We start from the raw sequence: 22056 nt of genomic DNA, 5'->3' as shown, positions 1-22056 counted from the left end.
CGCACCGAACAAACCAAACGGAAGTGTCGCAAACTGGTATAAACCTTTCGGAGTGGAGAAGGCCGTTTTTTCCTTGGACTCTGATGATAAGGAAATCTGCCATTAGACCTTGGTTAAATCCAGTGTCGTGAAAAAGCGAGCAGTGCCCAGCTCGTCGACCCGGGGCATTGGGTACGCGTCAAAGCGTGAGATTTCATTCACCTTGCGGTAATCCACACAAAAGCGTACGGTCCCATCCTTCTTCCCTACCAGAACAATGGGGCTACACCACGCGCTGTGGGATTCTTCTATTACCCCCAATTCCAGCATGTTTTTTAATTCTTCCCGAACTACTTTGCGCTTGTGTTAGGGAAGTCTGTATGGCCGAGACCGCATCGTAACCCCCGGGCTGGTCTCGATGTGATGTTGGATGAGGTTCGTGCGGCCGAGCCGAGAGGACAACACATCCGAAAAGCGCCACTGCAGCGCAGCAACATCCGCTTTCTGCGCCAACGTGAGCTGATCGTCACAGGGGAGGGGAGGGGAAGGGACAGAGCGCGGGACCTCTGGTCCCAACTCCTCCTCCTCTCTCACTACCGTCACCATGGAAACAGGCTCCGCCTCCTTCCATGATTTCAGCAAGTTATTTGGGTGCCTCCACCCCGGTCCGAGCGTTGAACCTCAACAGTCCACATCCCCCACTTGCCGTGTGACCTCAAAAGGCCCTTGCCAGCGCGCAAGTATTTTAGAGATGGAACTTGGAAGTAATATAAGTACTTTTTCTCCCGGTGAAAATTTTCTTAGTTGGGCCCCCTTGTTATATGTGCTCTGCTGACGTTCTTGGGCACGGAGCAAATTCTCGCTTGACAAGTGCCCCACCATGTGGAGTTTTGCGCGCATGTCCAAAACATACTGGATTTAATTTTTGCTGGAGCTCGGACCTTCCTCCCAGCTTTCCTTAATTATATCCAACACTCCGTGCGGCCTGCGGCCGTACAATAACTCGAAAGGCGTAAAACCTAGGGAGGCCTGGGGTACCTGCCGCATCGCAAACATGAGGGGATCCAGCCATTTATCCCATTTTGGTTTGTCCTCGTGCGTAAACTTACGGATCACGGTTTTCAGCGTTTTGTTCAACCGCTCCACCAGCCCATCTGTTTGTAGGTGATACACACTGGTGCGGATCGCTTTAATTCCCAATAATCCTTAAAGTTCCTTTATCGTGCATGACATAAAGGACGTGCCCTGGTCGGGATTCCGACTCGGGAGATGACCTGAAACAGCGCTTGCGCTACACTCTTTGCAGAGATGGAGCGCAGAGGCACTGCTTCTGGATAGCGCGTTGCGTAATACACTAGGACTAAAACAAAGCGATACCCCCGTGAGCTCGGGTGAAATGGTCCAATGTGGTCCATCCCAATTCTTTCGAATGGGACCTCCATGAGCGGCAATGGGCGCAAGGGCGCCTTCGGGGTGGCCGCTGGATTCACCAGCTGGCATTCCGGACAGGCAGCGCGCCAGCGGGGCATGTCTGCCCAAATGCCCGGCCAATAAAACCGGACCATGACCCGATTAAGTGTCTTATCATTCCCCATGTGTCCAGCCATAGGGTTCACATGCGCGGCCTGGAAAACCATTTCCCGGCGGCGTTTCGGCACCAACAACTGGGTGATTTCCTCTCCTGTTTGAGTGTCACGGCTCACTCAGTATAATCTATCTCTCATAATGGAGAAGTGAGCGAATACCCGCGCTGTTCCCGGGCGCATCAGCTGACCGTTGATGAAGTCTACTTGGTCCCAGGCCGCACGCAAAGTTTCGTCTCGAGACTGCTCGAAGGGAATATACTCCGTAGGACACCAATAGGGGGCCGGGGTGGGTTCCCGCAAAGCACCCCCCGGTTCCCGCTCGGCAGTGTCAGATGGCCTCGCCTCGCCACTGACAACTGCGCGGATACTACCCTTTCCTACGGTCTGTGAACGCATCCCCACACATTGCGTCACTAGAAGGTGAAACCCCGGCCAATTTGTCCCTAATATTATGGGGTGCGTAAGGTGCGCACTTACAGCAATCTTAACACTATGCTTTTGTCCCCGAAACCAAATTTCCACTGGTACAATGGGATACCTGTGTACATCCCCATGGATACACCTAATTCGCCCCTGTGTCGCTTGCCTCAACGCCCCGGGTCGAACCAGATTTTGGTGGATCATGGATTGTTTGCACCCCGAATCCACCATTGAAACAGGTATGTACTCCCTTGTGCCCTTACCGGGACGCAGTACACCACCCCTGGATCGGAGGCGGGTGCTGGGGGCCCGACAACCCGCATCACAAGTCCCACCTCCATCAGGGAGCAATCCCTCCTCACGTGACCGGGTTGGCCGCACCCCCAGCACACCGGCCCTGGGGTTCAAGGTGCCATCAGCGGGGGAAGCCCCTTTTGCGCAGCGCTGGGATCCTGGACAAAAGGAGGAACAGAGGACAATTTATAACCCCCATAATCCCCCTCAATGGTGCTGGACGATGTGTTGTGTTGTGTGTGTGTGCGTGTCCCTGTCCGGGCCGGTGACCTGCTCCATTGCTGCCTCCTGCGTCTGCCCGCTCCGTCTTCGTGGCGCTGGTGTGGGTCTTTTGGCGGTCTTTGGGCTCCCCTCCCAGTGGACCGCTAGGTGGTCCTCGGCCAGGGCCACCGCGGCCATCAGGTCCCGCGGGCGATGGTACCGCACCCAAGCGGCCGTTCTGGATGGGATGGCCTCGACGAATTGTTCCAGGAGGATTCGTTCGAACATTTTGCTGTCGGCCTCATGGGGTTCGAGCCACCGGGTGGCCGCGTCTCTGAGCTGCTGCGCCAGTGCAAACGGGCGATCCTCGGGCCCCAGCTGCATTGCGCAGAACCGGCGTCGGTGGTTCTCGGGGTGGCTGCCGACCCGGTCCAAAATTGCACGGCGTAAGCTGGGGAAGTGCACCCGGGCGTGCGTCGGGATATTATGCGCCGCCCGCTGCGCCTCCCCCGCCAGGAGCGGCATCAATTTGACACCCCACTCGGTCTCTGGCCAGCCGTATGCTGCTGCTGTGGCCTCGAAAATGCCCAGGAATACCTGCGGGTCTTCTTCCTCTGTCATTCTTTGCATGGATGGTTCTTTTGCCGTGCCTCCCGTCTGGCTCACCAGCGTCTGCAGGATCTGTGTTTGTTGGCGGCTTGCCTCCATCTGCTGGGTGGCCGCTGACACTTCCACCAACACTCTTCCCAGCGCCTCCAGGGGGGTTGGGGCCGTCATCCTTCCTCGGTCCTTGCTTTATTGGGCGCCAGATGTAGCAGTCTTGTGCCGTGGGGTTTTTTTGGACCGATGAAGCACACTCAGGCTCGTCGCCAAGTTTACAAACTTTTTATTTGTTTCCACCAAAGTGTCTCTTTTTCCCAAGAAGTCTCTTGTTTTGGGTCTCGTAACTTCTTCAGCCCAGCCGTGCGTTCCTTCTCTTGGCTTTTCAGCTCCCATCTGCGGTCCCCGACCCTGCTAATAAAGAGACAGGTGATCAGATATCTCGTTCCAGCTGAGGTATCTACTCACCTGTCATCTGTTTCCAGTCGGCTCCTGCGCATGCCCTGTCCAAAGGCGTCGCATGGACCACACCCCGCCTCCCACAACATGTGGCGTTCTTCAACCTACACCGTTACACTGGTGTAAATTAAAGCTGCTTCAGAGTTATTGCTTGACAAAAGTCAACCACGCTTTGTTTCCAGCTGTCAGCCAGCGCAAACACCGAGTCAAGCAGCGGACTGAGGAGGTTGTGTTGCAATATGCATACTGAACGCACAAATGGGAAGGGGCGTCCTCTGCAGAACCGCCGGGGGATGATGGGAGACGTCAGTTCTACAGCTGTGACTGCATGCACATTTTGTTCAAAAACAATTACTGGCATGAGTTTGTGTGCATGATCAGATCAATCAGTCCTTTTTAAAGGGTTTTTCTTGTGTGTCAAGCAAGCAGGCACCATTTTCCATAATACTTATTGGTAGTTCCCAATGTAAATTCATTAAAATATTGAATTCACATAATTTTTTTTACCTCTTCCTTTTGCTATTATTATTGCCAAAGTAGCAGAGTTCAACAGGTTCAATATCAAAAATTACATATGAGCATAGTTTTCGCAAAATGATGACTACACATGGACAAGTGGCGGTGGTACCCCATAGTGCAACATCCACCGCCACCTGCCACACCGCCACCGATGTGTTAAGCAGCACATGGCCTGCTGTGTGGTTTGAGGTTTAATTTGGGATAAACGCTCAGGATATTATAGATTACCACACTTCACGTTTGACCTTCTGTGTCCAGTTAACCAGCCTGGCCGAATTCACCAGTATCACAGAATGTTATTTTTCTCAATAAAATGTTTAAGGTTAAATGACTACATATGGTTGCCATAAATGATTCACAGAAATGTGATGAATAAGACAATCTTTGAATTAACATGTGGGCGAAGGAATCTCACAGACACACAAACTCCTGCTGTTGATTGAGGGCAAACTGCCAGCTGTCCCCGTATTTCTCTCTTCTCATCCATATTTGATCCTCCTCATTAAAAGTTGATCACGGAAAAACTCGTGCACACTGACATTTCTTTTGCGTCTTATTCCGCGCCCTCAGACGTGCATTTGTGGCTGGAAAAAGCCAAACAACGCCCACGTGTTAAACGACTGATAGATATTGAGAAATTGTTAACACCACAGTTACACTAATAAAGTTTGAAGCTTCACTGAAAGTCATCATGACAGTTTTGCAAAAAAAAAATCTTCTGTTGCCTTTAAATTTTACAAAAATACTTTATAACACCATGGCATGGCACAATGGTATTTTTGAATAGATGTACAATAAGAAGTTGCTGAAAATGTGCACTCTTGTTTCACTCATTGCGACAAAACTTGTACTTGCGACTTGCTTCCACTTGACTGTTCAATCTTGTAATTTTAATTGAAAATACCATTCCAATATTAATGTCGTTTTAGCACTTCAAATTTTTTTATGTGCTGTAGCACTTAATAATTAAGTATTTGTACCTAAGTAAAGTGGCCTGAGTTTGTAAACATGGGTGAATGTTGTCTGTCTATCTGTGTTGGCCATGCGATGAGGTGGCAACCTGTCCAGGGTGTACCCCACCTACCGCCCGAATGCATCTGAAATAGGCTCCAGAACCCCCGCGACCCTGAAAGTGACAAGCGGTAGAAATGGATGGATGGATGGTTTCATGAAAGTACTTCCATGTGTTCCTGCATTGCTTTAACAAGCTATCTATCGATTGGCTTAGAAACAAGAATGCAGGATTGTTCCGGGTAAACAATCATATGCAGTCACTTCAATCCAGCAGAAGGTCACAGTCGCACATATGCACACATCTTTGCTATTTGACTGTTTTACAGTGCAAATATCAAGACGTTTGCACACTCACAGGTGCATGGAGATGTGAACGCAGGCCCGTGCATGTTTAACCCATTGTGCGTTTGTTCCGCAGAGCCGCAGCTGAAGGGCATCGTCACGCGGCTCTACTGCCGACACGGCTTCTACCTCCAAATGCTGCCAGACGGAACCATGGAAGGCACAAAGGACGAAAGCAGCTCCTTCTGTAAGTCAACACGTCGGCCCGTGTGATGAATATTTTGTGCGTCGGTAAACCAATATCACCTGCTACCAAGCGACAGTTCGAGGCACTTCCTGCCAACAGGCTCGTATATCGGAACAGGAATGCACCCCATAACGCCGCCATGCTTCCTTGGTTTAAATCACTCTGTGATCAATCAGGCTGAAAATGTATTCACACTTGGCGAGGGGCTGTGGGCCAACAGCAGCTAAATGGCCCCTTTTCCTATGATGCAATACATCAAATATATGAGGAAGTCAGCGGTGTAGTGCCCACATTTTCTACTAGAAATGTGCAACATACTTGTGCCTGGCCAAAAACATCATATTCTCGACTCGCTGGACTCTCTCCAAGTCTGCCAGTGAGTTTTGCATTGTATCATGGAATATTTCTGATGTGGCGACACAGCATATTTATGTTGGAACACCGATTTAGACAGAAAACATGTAGTTAGCACAATTCTGGGATTTACGGCTCGGCAGGAGGGGCAACAGCTACTTGCATGGAATTTACACTCAGGCAATTCATTAAGATGTCTGACTTTTTTTGGCAGTGGTGCAACAGTCTGTCCTCTTTACATGATGCAAACATTGGCAGGATGCCATTTGCTGCATCATTTACATTCAGTCAAGTGGACAAACAGGCTAATTGGGAGACTTTAACAACTTTGTATTGGATCACTTCGTTAGAATACCTAGCATTGGTCTTTCAGGAAGTAAGTATCTTCAGAATTAATCAGGGATTATAGTTCTGCTGAACTGTTGGAGTCAATGTGTAATGATTCAGACCCTGCAGTTGGGCAGGAAAGCTTTAACTTTTCAAGGAACGCCTTCCAAAGGTCTAACAGGAAATCTACAAAGAACGTAAACAGTAGGTAATGGGAATCATTATGGGTCTGACAGTGGGCATCAATACACACAGTGCAAGAATAGGCTTTTATTTTGTTGCTTTGTGTCATGACGCCGTCTGGCCTCGCCACACTGACACAAGCAATCCCATCTCCAGAGGGCAGAAACATGGAGCAACAGGGAGGGGACCGGACGCGTGTCGGAATGTTTTAATGTCACCTGTTCTGCTGGTTTTCCTGGACTTGACCAGTTGAAGCAAGGCAATGACGAACAGGCCCCAAAGAACAGCATAGGCATTTAAAAGAAAGTCATTTAAAAATCTAAGGCAAGTAGAATTCTATTAATTCTAACTCAAGACTCTTCAGGTGGCTATGGTCAAAAACAGGGCAAAAAAAGAGAAACAATTTCACAAACTCTGGAGGAAAGATGTGTTAATACAACGTGGAACACAAAGCAAGGGGAAAAGAAGAAAGAAGAGAGGAAAGCGCGATTAGGCTGATGAAAGGCATATTGACTCTTAGCGTGTAGATCAGAAAGCCACGAGGAGTGGCGTCATCCTCTGACTTTTATCCGCTTTAATTAGCATCTCCCGCTGTTGAAAGAAATTGTTATTTATCTGTCTCTGTGCACGGGAACAAATCTCTGCCTTTTTCTCTTTCCATCTGGTTTGCTTTATCTGACTCCTCCCCAGTGCTTGATAACACTTCTTCAGACGGCACAAGACGGAAGAAAGAGAGAAATGACTTAAAGAGTGTGAGTGTGCGTGCCAACACGGCAACCTGGGAGGAAGGAACAAGGGAACATGAGCGGCCTTGTGCGGGTGAGAGCTTGAGGAAAGCAAAATGAGGAAAAGTGAGGGCAAATTGAGACGGGGTAGCTGAAGTGTATAATGGAATAGAACATACATCCATCCATCCATCCATTTTCTACCGGTTGTCCCGTTAGGGATTGCAAAGGGTGCTGGAGCCTATCTCAGCTGCATTCGGGCGGAAGGTGGAGTACACCCTGGACAAGTCGCCATCTCATCACAGGGCCAACACAGATAGACAGACAGCATTCACACTCACATTCCGACATTCGGGCTAATGTATTGGTGCCAATTAACCTATCCCCAGGTGCATGTCTTTGAAATGGGAGGAAGCCGGAGTACTTGGAGGGAACCCACGCGTTCAAGGGGAGAACATGCAAACCAGAAAGATTCCGAGAGCAGGATTGAACCCATGACCTTCGTATTGGGAGGCAGACACACTAACCCCTCTGTCCCCATGCTGCCCTGGAATAGAACATTCATCCATCCATTTTCTACCGCTTATTCCCTTTTGGGGTCGCGGGGGGCGCTGGCGCCTATCTCAGCTACAATCGGGCGTAAGGCGGGGTACACCCTGGACAAGTCGCCACCTCATCGCAGGGCCAACACAGATAGACAGACAACATTCACACTGACATTCAAACACTAGGGCCAATTTAGTGTTGCCAATCAACCTATCCTCTGGTGCATATCTTTGGAGGTGGGAGGAAGCCGGAGTACCCGGAGGGAACCCACGCATTCACGGGGAGAACATGCAAACTCCACACAGAAAGATCCCCAGCCTGGATTTGAACCCAGGACTGCAGGAACTTCATACTCTGAGGCATACGCACTAACCCCTCTGTCACCGCGAAGCCCTAACAGAATACCTTAATTGTCATTGCAACATATTTGACTGTACATGGCAAGCAGATGAGGTTGATGCGTGGGATGAAAAAAAAAACTATACCAGAAGCAAGTTGCAAGAGTACAACATGGCTGTGTAATAGTAAAAGGGGACAGATGAACAGATGTCCAAGACATAGTAAGATAACAAAACTGCATTTCATCCATTAGAGGGCAGTTCAGAATGACAAGAGTGAGAAGACAGATAACGTCATTGAAAAATCGTTAAAGAAGAGGGAGAGTGTAAGTTAAACAACAGCAGAGCAGTACTTGTCTTCTTCGTTGGTCATTGACCACTGGGGAAATCAGACCTCGTCAGCTCATCTGGTCTCCAATCGCCATCTCTTACAGCTTGAGAAGATTAGGAGATGGTTTGATTTGTTTGTCAATGGAAGTCAAAGACAGCTCTGTCACCCAAAGTGTCAGCTGACTGATCCCAGAGCAGTGCTTATGTCTTGCTCCAAGATTTATGTGTGGAGACTTATTGAAGAATTGTAGTGAAGATGACAATATATCGGAGGGAAGGAGTTTTTTTTTAGTTTTTTTTTTACCATCAACAGAGTCCGGGGTGCACACCAAATAATATAGAATTGCTTGACATGAACTGCTTGGTAGGGAGATTGAAGTCCACCTTTGAAGTATTGGTAAAGTACACCTTAACAAGGCATCAAACCCAACCAAAACTGCTTAAAAGTTACAGGATTGTGGCAATGGCAAGAATATTTTAAGACATGTTTTTAACAAAACTTTTAGTCCTCTCAATTAATGAGTCGAACCTGTCCCAAGGATGATGACATGCATAATTCTATCCTCATCCCAGCCGAGACTGTCGCAGAATTCTACACAGCTTAACTGCATGTCCTGATGCTACTGCTGTTACTCTTTCTACTCCTCTTCCTAGCATCCAATCTTTCTCCACTTTCTTCTTGTTTATTTATTGTCTCCATGATCTTCAGCTCTTAAATTGACTTGCGGGATTGATTTGGCACAACCCCCCCTAACCTTTATCTCATTTCCTCTCCCCAGGGAGTGACGGGAAAATAAAAGTTTTGATAAATTTTTTTTGGAGGGAGAATCAAATTGAATAAAGTAGAGCGAGAAGGGCGTGTGGAAAAAAAAAACATAATGATAAGCGCCTGCGTTACTCAAGAATATTTATGATGACGGGTGTGATAGCAAAGCCATTTTTGATTGAGGGATGAAAAAGAACTGCTTGAGGGATGAAACTATGTAAAAAAGGGATGAGGGCACAACAAATGACAAAACCTGAATGCAATCGGTGAAGGACAGACATGCTGTGACTAAAAGTTAAGAAAATGATCTCCTTGTTATCATCCACCCAAAGATTATGTGGTGTCACAAAAAACACCAATTAGGTGGTGTGTGTTTGCCTCTCTATTTGCCCTCTCTGGTGACACCTTGCTCATTTGTGAGCACGCCTCTATGAGATTCAGAGATCGATAAGGCAAACAGAAGCAGAGGGGGGGTCCAGCAGAGGGGCCTTAAAACAGAACCAACATGACTTTGGACTTTTACAATGAGATGGCTTATTTTAGTTAAATATGAACATTTCCATACATGACCTACTGACTGGAAGTGGCCACAAAATTGCACTTACTCAAAAGTTTTTTCTCCTCAGTGTGGCTAACTTTCACTCTCCGTTTTCATCCATTATGTTGGCAGAACTGCTGATTTAAAATTGATTTGAAACAAGCCTGTATTACATTTTTCATCTCCACAAAAATGATTTCATCCATCCATCCATCACTTAAGCATGTACACGTGTAATTAGTCATTGATAAAACGTATAGAACCGGTGCTGCTATTGATGTTCAATCCCATGCACATGATTCCAAGGCGGTCTGTGAACGCAAGGGCGCCGCTAGGGATTTTGGGCCCCATGAAAAGAATCTTTACAGGACTCCCAACACATAATTTCATATAATTTCATCATCATTAGGGGCCTCTCTGGGCCTCCCTCCATCGTGGGCCCCTAGAATCCGTCTCCTTTACCCCACCCCCCATCCCCCCTTTTCGGCGCCCCTGTGTGAACATTCCTGGTAAAAATGAATACGAAACAAAACAGCGACACGGCGTCAAATGAGGATTTAGTGAGATGCATCACCATCTGCAACTGGTGGGAATGTGCTCCAAGCGGGGCTCAAGAGGTCACTTTCTAATGCAGTTCCCTCCAAATGCTCTCTGCTGTGATTTGGTCTCTTTTGACTAAGAGTCCAATTGGTGAATTCTGTCATCGCCTGGTTGGCCCAACATCCACCTTCCCAAGCTACCAGACTTTTACTCTTCCTAATCCTACTTCCTCCTCTTCTTACTTAATCCCAATGTGGCACACAAATTGAGATATTTAACAATGCTTTTCTTTTCGTTGTGTGTTTTCAACAGTGCAGTTCAACTTGATTCCTGTGGGCCTCAGGATAGTGGCCATCCAGAGTACTAAGGCGGGGCTCTACGTGGCCATGAACAGCGAGGGCTACCTCTACACTTCGGTATGGACCTTTTATGCAAATATGAATACAATCAAATTTGAATTAAAGAATCAGGCTTCATATGAAACTGATTAAAATGGACCTTTGATGAATTTAGTTTTTTCTGACTAATAAATATTGTAAAAATGTTGGATACTCATGGTAAACAATGCCAAAGTTTCAATTAAAAAATTGCATGCATTTGGGCATGATTGTACACGGCGTTTTGGATGCATCTGCCTGGGGGGTTTTTTGAGTATTTTTTAAAAGATTTTCTGTATTGTGACATCACGGTGAGGTGCTGCTTCTGGAACTTCTCTATACTATTTCTCGTTTCATGCATTCCCGCCTGCTCATCCATCCATCCATTTTCTCGCTTATTCCCTTTTGGGGCCGCGGGGGCGCTGGTGCCTATCTCAGCTACAATCGGGCGGAAGGCGGCGTACACCCTGGACAAGTCGCCATCTCATCGTAGGGCCAACACAGATAGACGGACAACATTCACACTCACATTCACACACTGGGACCAATTTAGTGTTGCCAATCAACCTATCCCCAGGTGCATGTCTTTGGAAGTGGGAGGAAGCCGGAGTACCCACGCATTCACAGGAAGAACATGCAAACTCCACACAGAAAGATCCCGATTGAACCCAGGACTGCAGGACCTTCGTATTGTGAGGCAGACGCACTAACCCCTCTGCCACCGTGAAGCCCCCCGCCTGCTTAATGTCTATAAAATGAATACTTTTGTGATAATGAAATTGGATTAGCTGCACAACTCCAACCACTATATTTGGGGAAACACAAGACAAGGTAAGATAAATGTATTAACTTTGTTGACAAAACATTTTCGTCCGACCTATTTTCCCCTGACTAAAACAGGACGATGATGAACCATAACAAATGCACATTGACCAAAAATCCATCCATCCATCCATCCATCCATCCATCCATTTTCTACCGCTTATTCCCTTTGCGGTTGCGGGGGGCGCTGGTGCCTATCTCAGCTACAACCGGGCGGAAGGCGGCGTACACCCTGGACAAGTCACCACCTCATCGCAGATATTGACCAAAAACAATGACCAAATTGACAATTTAGTCGACTTATAAAACAAGATGAAAATAATTGACAGAAACAAAATCCAATCATATTTAATTTTGTCTCTAGGTGGATGGGACAAATTAGGAATTTATCCAATCACAGCAGCATGCAGGAGAGGGGCGAGGCGGGACAGAACTACAACTATGAAGACACAGTGTTTAGATTTTTAGATATAGTGTAGAGATGATAAACGGTAATAATGATGACAACGACAACACTCCCGACGATTACTATTACCCTTTTAAATTAAAGTGATCTACAAACCGAGATTGATAACTTCAGTTTATAAACTCACGGCGGATTTACTGGTGCCAGCTCGCTAGCTTAAATACCAACATGAACACATGAGACATACGTCTTGCCCTGTTAAAAACAACATACCCCAATCAAAAGTTCGATAAACCCAATACTGTCTGAGCAAATAAGCTAGTCAGTTGTGAACTTTGAACTTACAAACTGTGCTCGCTTAGCACGGAATTATAATCAATCTTTCCTCAAAGGTGCGTTCAAGTATTCCTGAACAGACTAGGACAGACACAAAGCCCGCCAGAAGTGACACATAATTAGAATACATTTTATTTGTTACACACTTTTCATTTAAACTATTCTTAAAATGCTACAGTACAAACAAATATTTACAGTACAACAATAAAAGATTAGCTATAAAAACAGATAACACACTAAGACTAAAACACTTCAGTGAAACAAACAAGAAATGCAAAATAGTGTCTTTTCTAACAGTTAGTCTATTTATTTTAGTTACGTTTAAAAAAAAAAGTTGAAAATTTTTCACTACAATAAGGATAACCGTGATAATTTTTGGTCACAATAATCGTGATATAAAATTCTAAAATCGTTACATCCCTATTCTGTATTGTTACGCCCATCATTACAGTATGTTTTCTACACCTGGAAGAAAGAGAAGACATATGGACACAGTTTACCTTTGCAAGGTAGACAACAAGACATGTTGTAAACACTGTGTCTTCATTTTCTCTGGTAAAAATACAACCAACTTGAAGCGTCTTCTGCAGGCTAATCATCCGGACATCTAAACGACAGTAAGTAGGCCTCACCTAATATTTCAAAATTACTTACACTGTGCTGAATCACTGTTACTATTAAATACAGTAGAGAAGGAGCAATGCTGCATACTCTATCTCTACTTGTGTTTTACCCAAAGGTGAGCTTGCTCGCCAATCCCGAATAAAACTATTTTGGTTTGTCATGTTAATAATTTAGTCATGTATTAGTCAACATTCAAAGAATGCTAAATTTCAGCTAAAACAATAACACACAACAAGGTTAGTGTAAAATGTACTAATTTAAAGGTGCCATATGTACTAATGTGGCCAGAAATTATCATTTCACTTTGCTATGATGACAGCCGTGCTAATGTTGGAACCCATTTCCTAAGCATGTCAGCATATTGAGAACGAAATAGGCACTGACACTACCCATAGCCACATAGGGCAAAATATATTTTTGACAAATAAAACCTGTCAATTCAATTACTCATTGACATACAGGCAAACAGGCATATATTTTCCCCATTAGCCTGTATATCGATTTGTCATTGACCAGGCTAGCATGTTAAGCATTACACTGGGAGCGAAGCGCCATCACGCTCTGCATTCGTCGCAATAATAAGTAATAAGAAAACGTAAATGCCTAACTTACCTATCTAGGAGGAAATTAGCAAGTTTGGCATCGGATGAAAAAATCTTCTCTGCTTTCAATCGTCTCTATCTTTTGAAGGCATCCCTAATACAAATCCTTGTTTTTGATCCTGGTTTTGTCATGAATAAGTTGAGAATCATACCAACGCCTTTTAGATTTACTAAGATGTTTCGTAACTTTACTAGTGGCAGTAGCTAGACGAAGATGGCGGTGCGTAACTTGCAACCTGAATGTGACACACTCACAGACTTTCTAATTGGTCAAACAGTAGAGGGTGGGACATCAAAATGAAAACAATAACAATATTTTGGGGTTGTAAATCTGATTTTTAAATGAGTATATCCCGGCTGTACTTATAGAGGTATTCGAAAATAATATAATTTATTAATGCCTTTTGACATATTAGGGCCATTTAATGATGACATAAAATGATTAAATATGGCTCCTTTAAATATTCATGAAGTTTTTGAGATTATTTGCAATAATAATTAATAAAAGTGCTTTCAAGATGGCTGTGATGATTTGGCGACTTGTCCAGGGTGTACCCTGCCTTCCGCCCGATTGTAGCTGAGATAGGCGCCAGCGCCCCCGCGACCCCAAAAGGGAATAAGCGGTAGAAAATGGATGGATGGATGGATGGATGGGCTTTCAAGATGATGTTAAAGGTGTGTTGTCTGCTATGTTTTATATTTTAGTCGACTGAAATACATTAATTTAAATGACTGAAACTAAGACCGAGATACATTTTCGTCAAAAGACTGTAACTAAAACTAAATTAAAAACTAATGTTGTGTCTAGTGAATCTATATATTGTTTATGAAGTTTTTTTGACCACGAATAAAAAAAAGAAATAGCGGTGATGGATGTCTTCATAATGTTAAACAGTGTACATTTTCAAAAGACACATTTTGATACTTATGAAGAGGACGGGGGTATGGAGTGAATAAGTCGCAATATAGATAAGACTCCACAAACGTGCAGATTCCAGAGACTTAAAATCCGGATTATAAATATGACTGCGTAGCATAATTCACGCCAAATTTACACCGAAGCATATCAAAGACATATTATCTAAACCAGTGGTTCTCAACCTTTTTTCAGTGATGTACCCCCTGTGAAATTTTTTTTAATTCAAGTACCCCCTAATCAGAGCAAAGTATTTTTGGTTGAAAAAAAGAGATACAGAAGTAAAATACAGCACTATGTCATCAGTTTCGGATTTATTGAATTGTATAAAAGTGCAAAATATTGCTCATTTGTAGTGGTCTTTCTTGAAATATTTGGAAAAAAGATATAAAAATAACTAAAAACTTGTTGAAAAATAAACAAGTGATTCAATTATAGTTAAAGATTTCTAGCTGTCAACACTGAATATTTCATTGTTGCATTTTTTTCACAGTTTATGAATTTACATTCATATTTTGTTGAAGTATAATTCAATAAATATATTTATAAAGGATTTTTGAATTGTTGCTATTTTTAGAATTTTTTAAAAATCTCACGTACCCCTTGGCATACCTTCAAGTACCCCCAAGGGTACGCGTACCCCGATTTGAGAACCACTGATCCAGACTACAAAGAATTGTTTTAAATGTAGATTAAATTCATCATAAGTCCCCTTTATGGAAATATGTGTTTAAGCTTTGGTCAACTTTGGTACGTGGGCTCTATCTAATGGTACGTTAAAAAATGACTTGATAAAAGTACAGTTTATTATTTTCTTATATTTATACACAGTGTGTCTATCTGTGTTGGCCCTGCGATGAGGTGGCGACCTTTCCAGGGTGTACTCCGCCTTCCGCCCGATTGTAGCTGAGATAGACTCCAGTGCCCCCTGCGACCCAGAAGGGAATAAGCGGTAGAAAATGGATGGTTTGAAACACAGTGTTGCTGTTAAAACTGTGTGTAATGTTATAGTGGTCAAAATTATTAAATATCTTTGTTAAATAAAACCTCTACATTGTTTTTAACAAATACTTAGGCCTACTACGCCACTGTATTTTAATGTTGGTCATTATGATAGTATTTGGAGAGCCAAGGATTTTCTGAGGTGGTACTTGGTGAAAAAAATTTGAAATCCACTGGCTTAGGTTAAATGTTCAAAATGCATACAATTATGAAGCTACTTACAAAGTAAACAAAATAAACTCAATGAGCTCAATGAAATGTGTCCTTGAACATACATACAGTATTCTGCCAAGCCCCCACCCCCTTGAGATAGTTAAACCCCTCCTATAGAGGTTAGACTGACTGTATAGGCTTTCTCCTAACAAAAAGAAAGGTGACCTATTTTTTAGCACATCAGGGAAAGGACCCTTGCTGAAAAAGTTTTGAAAAATCCCTCTGCGATGAGAGCGGGCAAGAGAGAGGGGGCGGGAAACAAAAGCCTTCACATCCTCACCTTAAATGACCTGCTCAGTTCTTATTTTTTGCAAGTGTGAGTGAAAGATAGAGGGCATGCCTGCAGAAAAAAATGAAGCATTGGAAGGGGGGTTCTCCATTACACTCCATAGAGAGGCCTTGTGTTATGCTATGTGGAAGTGGCATAAGAGGGTTGTGGTGGTGGGGTAAGTTGGGTTCTATTTTATCAAGAACATATTAGGCCAAATACCGCACCAAAACAAAGCTTGCATGCATCATAAATCCAAAAGAGCTTTGGCGTTTGTGCTCCGGCTCTGCATTGCGGGTAAAGGAGTGATCCGTCCGAGCAGCAAAGGGTGACCATCCGAGCAGTGCAACCTCATTAAGGTAAAGGTTACACTGCGAAAATATACTGTCCTGTTGGCCACCGCAGTCCAGGCTCGATATCTTAACTACTGCAAAAAGTGAGGACACCATATTGATGACAGTTTGTCTCAGAGGTTGCTGTGTTACAATGTTACATTGTTTTAGGGCAGCTTCTCTAGCAAGCAGGGAACCCTAATCTGCACCTGAAATGAGTGTTCAAATTGGACCTCACACTATGAGGTAGGAAAGATAAAATATTTCTGCCAGCCATTAGCAAATGGAATTAATGAAAGAAATAAACAAGCTAGATATTGTTTGGCCCTGTCGGTTCCCGATTAGTGTGAGGTGCAATAATTCATAATTCATGCTGCCTTAAGTTGTAGGAAAACCGCACACTAAGGTAGAAATCCGGGCAGACATAATTGGGCAAGAGAGATACTGGTATCTCCTAGAGCAGTGGTGTCAAATGTACGGCCCGCGGGCCGGATCAGGCCCGCGAACAGGTTTTATCCGGCCAGCGGGATGAGTTTGCTAAGTATACAAATTAACCTGGAATTTTTGAATGAAAGAAACAGCTCTACTGGATGTTACAATAGCAATTTTTTGTATCTCTGTGGATCAGGGGTCGGCAACCCATTGCTCCGGAGCCGCATGCGGCTCTTGGATCACTCTGATGTGGCTCAGCTGCATACTTGCTGACCCCCCCAGTTTTACCCCCTATTTTTCCGGATTTCAGTGCCTCTCCCAGAAATCTCCCCAGGATAACATTCTCAGATTTTCACCCGGACAACAATATTGAGGGCGTGCCGTGATGGCAATGCCTTAAACGTCCTCTCGACCATGTCGTCGCGTCCGCTTTAATACTATGCTACCTGAGTCCCGGCCAGCCACATCTAGTGTGCGGCTGCTGACTCAACGCACAAGCGACTGCAAGGCATACTTGTTCAACAGCCATACAGGTTACACTGAGGGTTGTGATATAAACAACTTTAACACTCTTACTAATATGCGCCACACTGTGAACCCACACCAAACAAGAATGACAAACACATTTCGGGAGAACATCTGTAACACAGCATAAACACAACAGAACAAATACCCAGAATCCTATGCATCCCTAACTCTTCCGGGCTACATTATACACCCCCACTGCCCCCCCCCCCCATGCGTCGGTTGAGGTGGGCGGGGTTTGGGGGGCGGGGTTTGGTTGTAGCGGGGGTGTATAATGTAGCCCGGAAGAGTTCGGGATACATGGAATTCTGGGTATTTGTTCTGTTGTGTTCATGTTGTGTTACAGTGCAGATGTTCTCCCAAAATGTGTTCGTCATTCTTGTTTGGTGTGGTTTCACAGGGTGGCGCATATTAGTAAGAGTGCTAAAGTTGTTTATATCACAACCCTCAGTGTAACCTGTTTGGCTGTTGAGCAAGTATGTCTTGCAGTCGCTTATGTGTGTCTGCAGAAGTCTCATACAACATGTGAATGGGCTGGTAAGCTGTTTGTTACGGTTGTAGAGGGCGCTAAACGTCATCATAGCACGCCCTTATTATTGTTTTTTGGAGGAAAACCAGCAGACAGTCAATAGAATGGTTGTTCTGAAACTCGGTAGTCTCCCGGAAAAATTGAGATGGTTGGCAAATGTGATGTTGTCAAGCGGCATTCAAATAAAACCTTCGGGCCGCACTAATATTAAATTTTCATATTAAGGTGCGGGCCGCGTGTCTGAGACCCCTGGTTAATACATTGCACAAAGCAAAAAAAAAAACGTTGTACGCTGTGTTATTTCATTTTAAATTTCAAAAGAGTCTTGTGGCTCCCTAGTTTTTTTTATTTTGTGAATGGCTTTTTGAGGGGTAAAGCTTGCCGACCCTTGCTGTAGATGATGGTACATATGTACAAAATAGACCACATGATGTTAGTACATCAATCGAGGAAAACTATCAAACTACATACATGGCATACTGTAATTTGATTTTGATATTTTTTTATCTTGATTGATTGAAAATGAACACCATTGAGTTGACTGATGAACATTATCACATCATTCATTCAGAAAATATAAATAACGACAAATAAAGATAGAATACTATTAACCGCAACATCCATCCATCCATTTACTACCGCTTATTCCCCTTCGGGGTCGCGGGGGGCGCTGGCGCCTATCTCAGCTACAATCGGGCGGAAGGCGTAAGTGTAAAAAAACAACAACATTATGATTTGTACATTTTCAGAATGTGCTTCTTCTATTTTTAATAACAGAAAACAATCTGATAGTGTCTTTATTTTTACTTTATCGTGCAGGGATTTTACCAGTACGGCCCACTTGGGAGTAGATTTTTCACCATGTGGCCCCCGATCTAAAATGAGTTTGACACCCCAGTCCTAGAGAAAGAAAAAAAGGAAAGTGGAATATTGCAAAGTTTGCCAATTAACAACAGCTTAAAATGGTATTCATTTCATTTCACTGTATGTATAAATATGATTTTAAAGAAAATTATAGTGTCCGGAACTTGCATCGCGGTAGTTGCCATGACCCCAGGACGCATAGATGGTATAATTTAATTAGTGCAAATGAAAACTCGTGCAGCTCGGAGGTGCACAAAAAGATCAACACTTGTCAATGATCCAGCTCTGTCTAGAGGAACAGATCTGGCATGAGAAGGAACCTGATTAGCAATCAGGGACCGCTGTCCTGATCAGGCATAGGTGGGGGAGGCAGTGCTCAGGCCAGAGTGGAAACAAGAAAACAGGAGTGCTGGAATGAAGACCACCAAGCACAGGAAATAGTAAACGTAAGTCCAAACTGTTATGGAGGATCATGACACATAGTATATTTTTAGATATGTAATTGTTGATGAATAATGCCTTTTTTCTTGTTTACTGAATGAAATTGTAATTTTTACAAATCTTATGCACAATGTTTAAAAAAGATAAAATCACACAGTCACTTATTTTTATCCCCAAATAAGCTCCAAAAGATGCATAGCTTTAATTTTCGGTCTTCACACACTCTTTTGCCTTTGTTATCTCCACCATTATTCCTCCCCTGATGGTCTTCCACTTCTATTATCTCCTATACATTTTTCCCAGAGGGAAGGCAGTAATTTAAGCGACTTTTTGTGGCCCTATACCAGATGAGGGTGCAACCACATGAAAACAAGGAACATCTCCTCCCCCGTAAACCAAGGAGAGGGAGGTGGAAACCACGCACATACACAAACACACGCGTACACACACAAATATTAAGCTGTATTCTCAGGCAGGACGAATGAGGGGAGAGTTTTACATCCACCCCGTAATGCTGCAAAAGCATCAAAAAGCTGCCTCCACGCTGATTAGGACAAGACTTACAGCTGTCCCAAAAGAGCTGAGAGGGCCAAGCGCCGTTCTGCATTCCGATCAGTGCTAACAATCCATAAACACACACACGCAGACACACACGACACAAGGTCGTATACAAATAGTAGACTTGAGAAAGCTGTACTTGCAAGGTAGGCTATAAAAGAACAAATGCCTCACACATGTGTAATTTATTGCACATTGTTGGACTTAATAAAAATATCTCCTGCCATGTCATGTTTCCAGCAAAGTTAACAGGGATGGATGGTCCTATGTGATATGCAGCAAACACATCCATCATCCAAAACAAAAGCACAATGAGATGTTTTTTACAACAGGGATCCTGGAACTTGCTCTTTCATGCTTGACTTAATATTGACATGTTTATACTTGGTACTGATAGTTTATTCCTAAATACATACTTTTTATTGGCTTTTTAATGTAATAAACCATGCATTGTCTGCCATTGATCTGACTTCAACAACATCCAGTAAATGTAGTCACCAAGGGTCCCCAAACTTTTGGTCGGAGGCCATATTGCGTTTAAAGAATTGGGCCGGGTGCCAAGATATGTGAACGTGTATACATATCAGGGTTGCTACGATACACAAAATTAAGGTTTGTTTAAATGTTTTACCATTACATTTCGACACTTTTTTTGATACAAAAAGATACATTTTCATGCCTTTTTTGACTTGTATTTTATTAAAACTATCAACATGTTTGTAACAACTCAAAAGTATGGTTATTAAATTAATACGTGCAGTCAGGGGAGGCAGGTGAGGCCTCACCTGCCATCACGGAAAGAAAAAAATATATATTGTTATATGTATCCAGTGATTGATGGGTTGTACTTGTATAGCGCTTTTCTACCTTCAAGGTACTCAAAGCGCTTTGACACTACTTCCACATTTACCCATTCACACACATTCACACGCTGATGGAGGGAGCTGCCATGCAAGGCGCTAACCAGCACCAATCAGGAGCAAGGGTGAAGTGTCCTTGCTCAGGACACAACGGACGTGACGAGGTTGGTACTAGGTGGGGATTGAACCAGGGGACCCTCGGGTTGCGCATGGCCACTCTCCCCCACTGCGCCACGCCGTCCCCATTATACTATAAAGTTATTTTCCATTTAACTTCACCAGTTTTAAATTATTTTTTTTATTCAAAATCACTTAATTTTCACATTTGCCGTTCAAATACTGAGGAATTAATTGCGGTGAGTCACAGCCAGCTGAGCCTCCCCGTGGATTGCGCAATGACTCGGCTAACTGCTGTCTGCTGTGCAGTGAGACCGTATTGCTATATGAATTATATTATACATTTCCATAGTTTAGTTAGCTGAGGTATATAAATGTACAGTGTAAATTTGTCAACAACTGTATGCGTGTAACGTATTTCTTGTGCTGGGCAATCATTAAACGGCTGCGAAGATGTACAATGTGAGGCACCTGTTCGCCGGCCTCCTAGTGGTAGAGGGCGCTAGTGATCCCAGAGATCATTCTTGCACTACTCGGCTAGACCTGGGGACATCCTAAGTCGGTATGTTTTAAAGTTGTTGTTTGCCTGCATATCGTAAAAACAAACCGTCCAACATTTTACAACTAATTGTAAACTTATAGGGTGCCGACCATCAGGGCCAAGTTGCGACGAAAGAGTGTGTCGATGTTGAGATATTAAGCCGAGTTGGTAAGTGAATTTTTTGGCTAATAGTAGCTACTAGCCGTATCCATGTATTTTCTATGGGCGGTTAGCATCGGGTTTTAATCCCTTTTCCTCCAATGTTTCTGCTCCGATTGAATTTATATTTATGCCGAGTCTTTATTTTGGGTAATAAATATGGTGACTGAGTATTGTGGCGTTTTAAACGCCATCTGCATTTTTTATGCTACAGTAAAGACAATGATTGAACACTGCCGCTGGAGCGCGGGTACACCTGTCATAGTGGACAACACTGTGTACTGTCGTGTATGTTATTTTCTACATACATGTGATTATTTAATATTGTTAATGTTAGCAGTATTATCGCTAATAACGATAATAATACGTGTAATTTATTTATACTATACTATACTAGCTAAATTACCTGCTACATTAAGTTAAAGTACCAATGATTTGTCACACACACAAAACTACGTGTGGTGAAATTTTTCCTCTGCATTTGACCCATCCCCTTGTTCACCCCCTATGAGGTGAGGGGAGCAGTGAGCAGCAGCGGCCAGGAATCATTTTTGGTGATTTAACCCCCAATTCCAACCCTTGATGCTGAGTGCCAAGCAGGGACGAATGCTGGTATGAGCCTTTAAACTTAACCCGTTAACTGCTGCCAATCAAATGGTGAATAAGATACTCTATAGCAGTGGTTGTCAACCTTTTTTTCAGTGATGTACCCCCTGCGAACGTTTATTTAATTCAAGTGCCCCCTAATCAGAGCAAAGCATTTTTTGGTTGAAAAAAGAAATAAAAAAGTAAAATACAGCACTATGTCCATCAGTTTCTGATTTATTAAATTGTATAACAGTGCAACATATTTCTCATTTGTAGTGGTCTTTCTTGAACTATTT

At 43.8% G+C, this 22056-nt stretch overlaps 1 protein-coding gene across 3 annotated transcripts in view; it reads left to right on the top strand.

Annotated features, from left to right (window-relative positions):
- LOC133560346 (fibroblast growth factor 11-like) overlaps positions 1–22056 on the top strand; it is a 120059-nt gene that overhangs the window by 77311 nt on the left and 20692 nt on the right. For all 3 annotated transcript variants that reach the window (XR_009808425.1, XM_061912792.1, XM_061912791.1), the window contains 2 exons: positions 5491–5601; positions 10561–10664. Coding sequence is in view for 2 of the 3 variants with exons in the window: in XM_061912792.1 (XP_061768776.1) it covers positions 5491–5601; positions 10561–10664 (215 nt within the window). In the remaining variant the exon portion in view is untranslated. The remainder of the gene's footprint in view (positions 1–5490; positions 5602–10560; positions 10665–22056) is intronic.

The sequence above is a fragment of the Nerophis ophidion genome, linkage group LG10 (genome assembly GCF_033978795.1).
Source record: "Nerophis ophidion isolate RoL-2023_Sa linkage group LG10, RoL_Noph_v1.0, whole genome shotgun sequence".
Classification (NCBI taxonomy): domain Eukaryota; kingdom Metazoa; phylum Chordata; class Actinopteri; order Syngnathiformes; family Syngnathidae; genus Nerophis; species Nerophis ophidion.
This window is presented reverse-complemented; position numbering and strand designations above follow the sequence as displayed.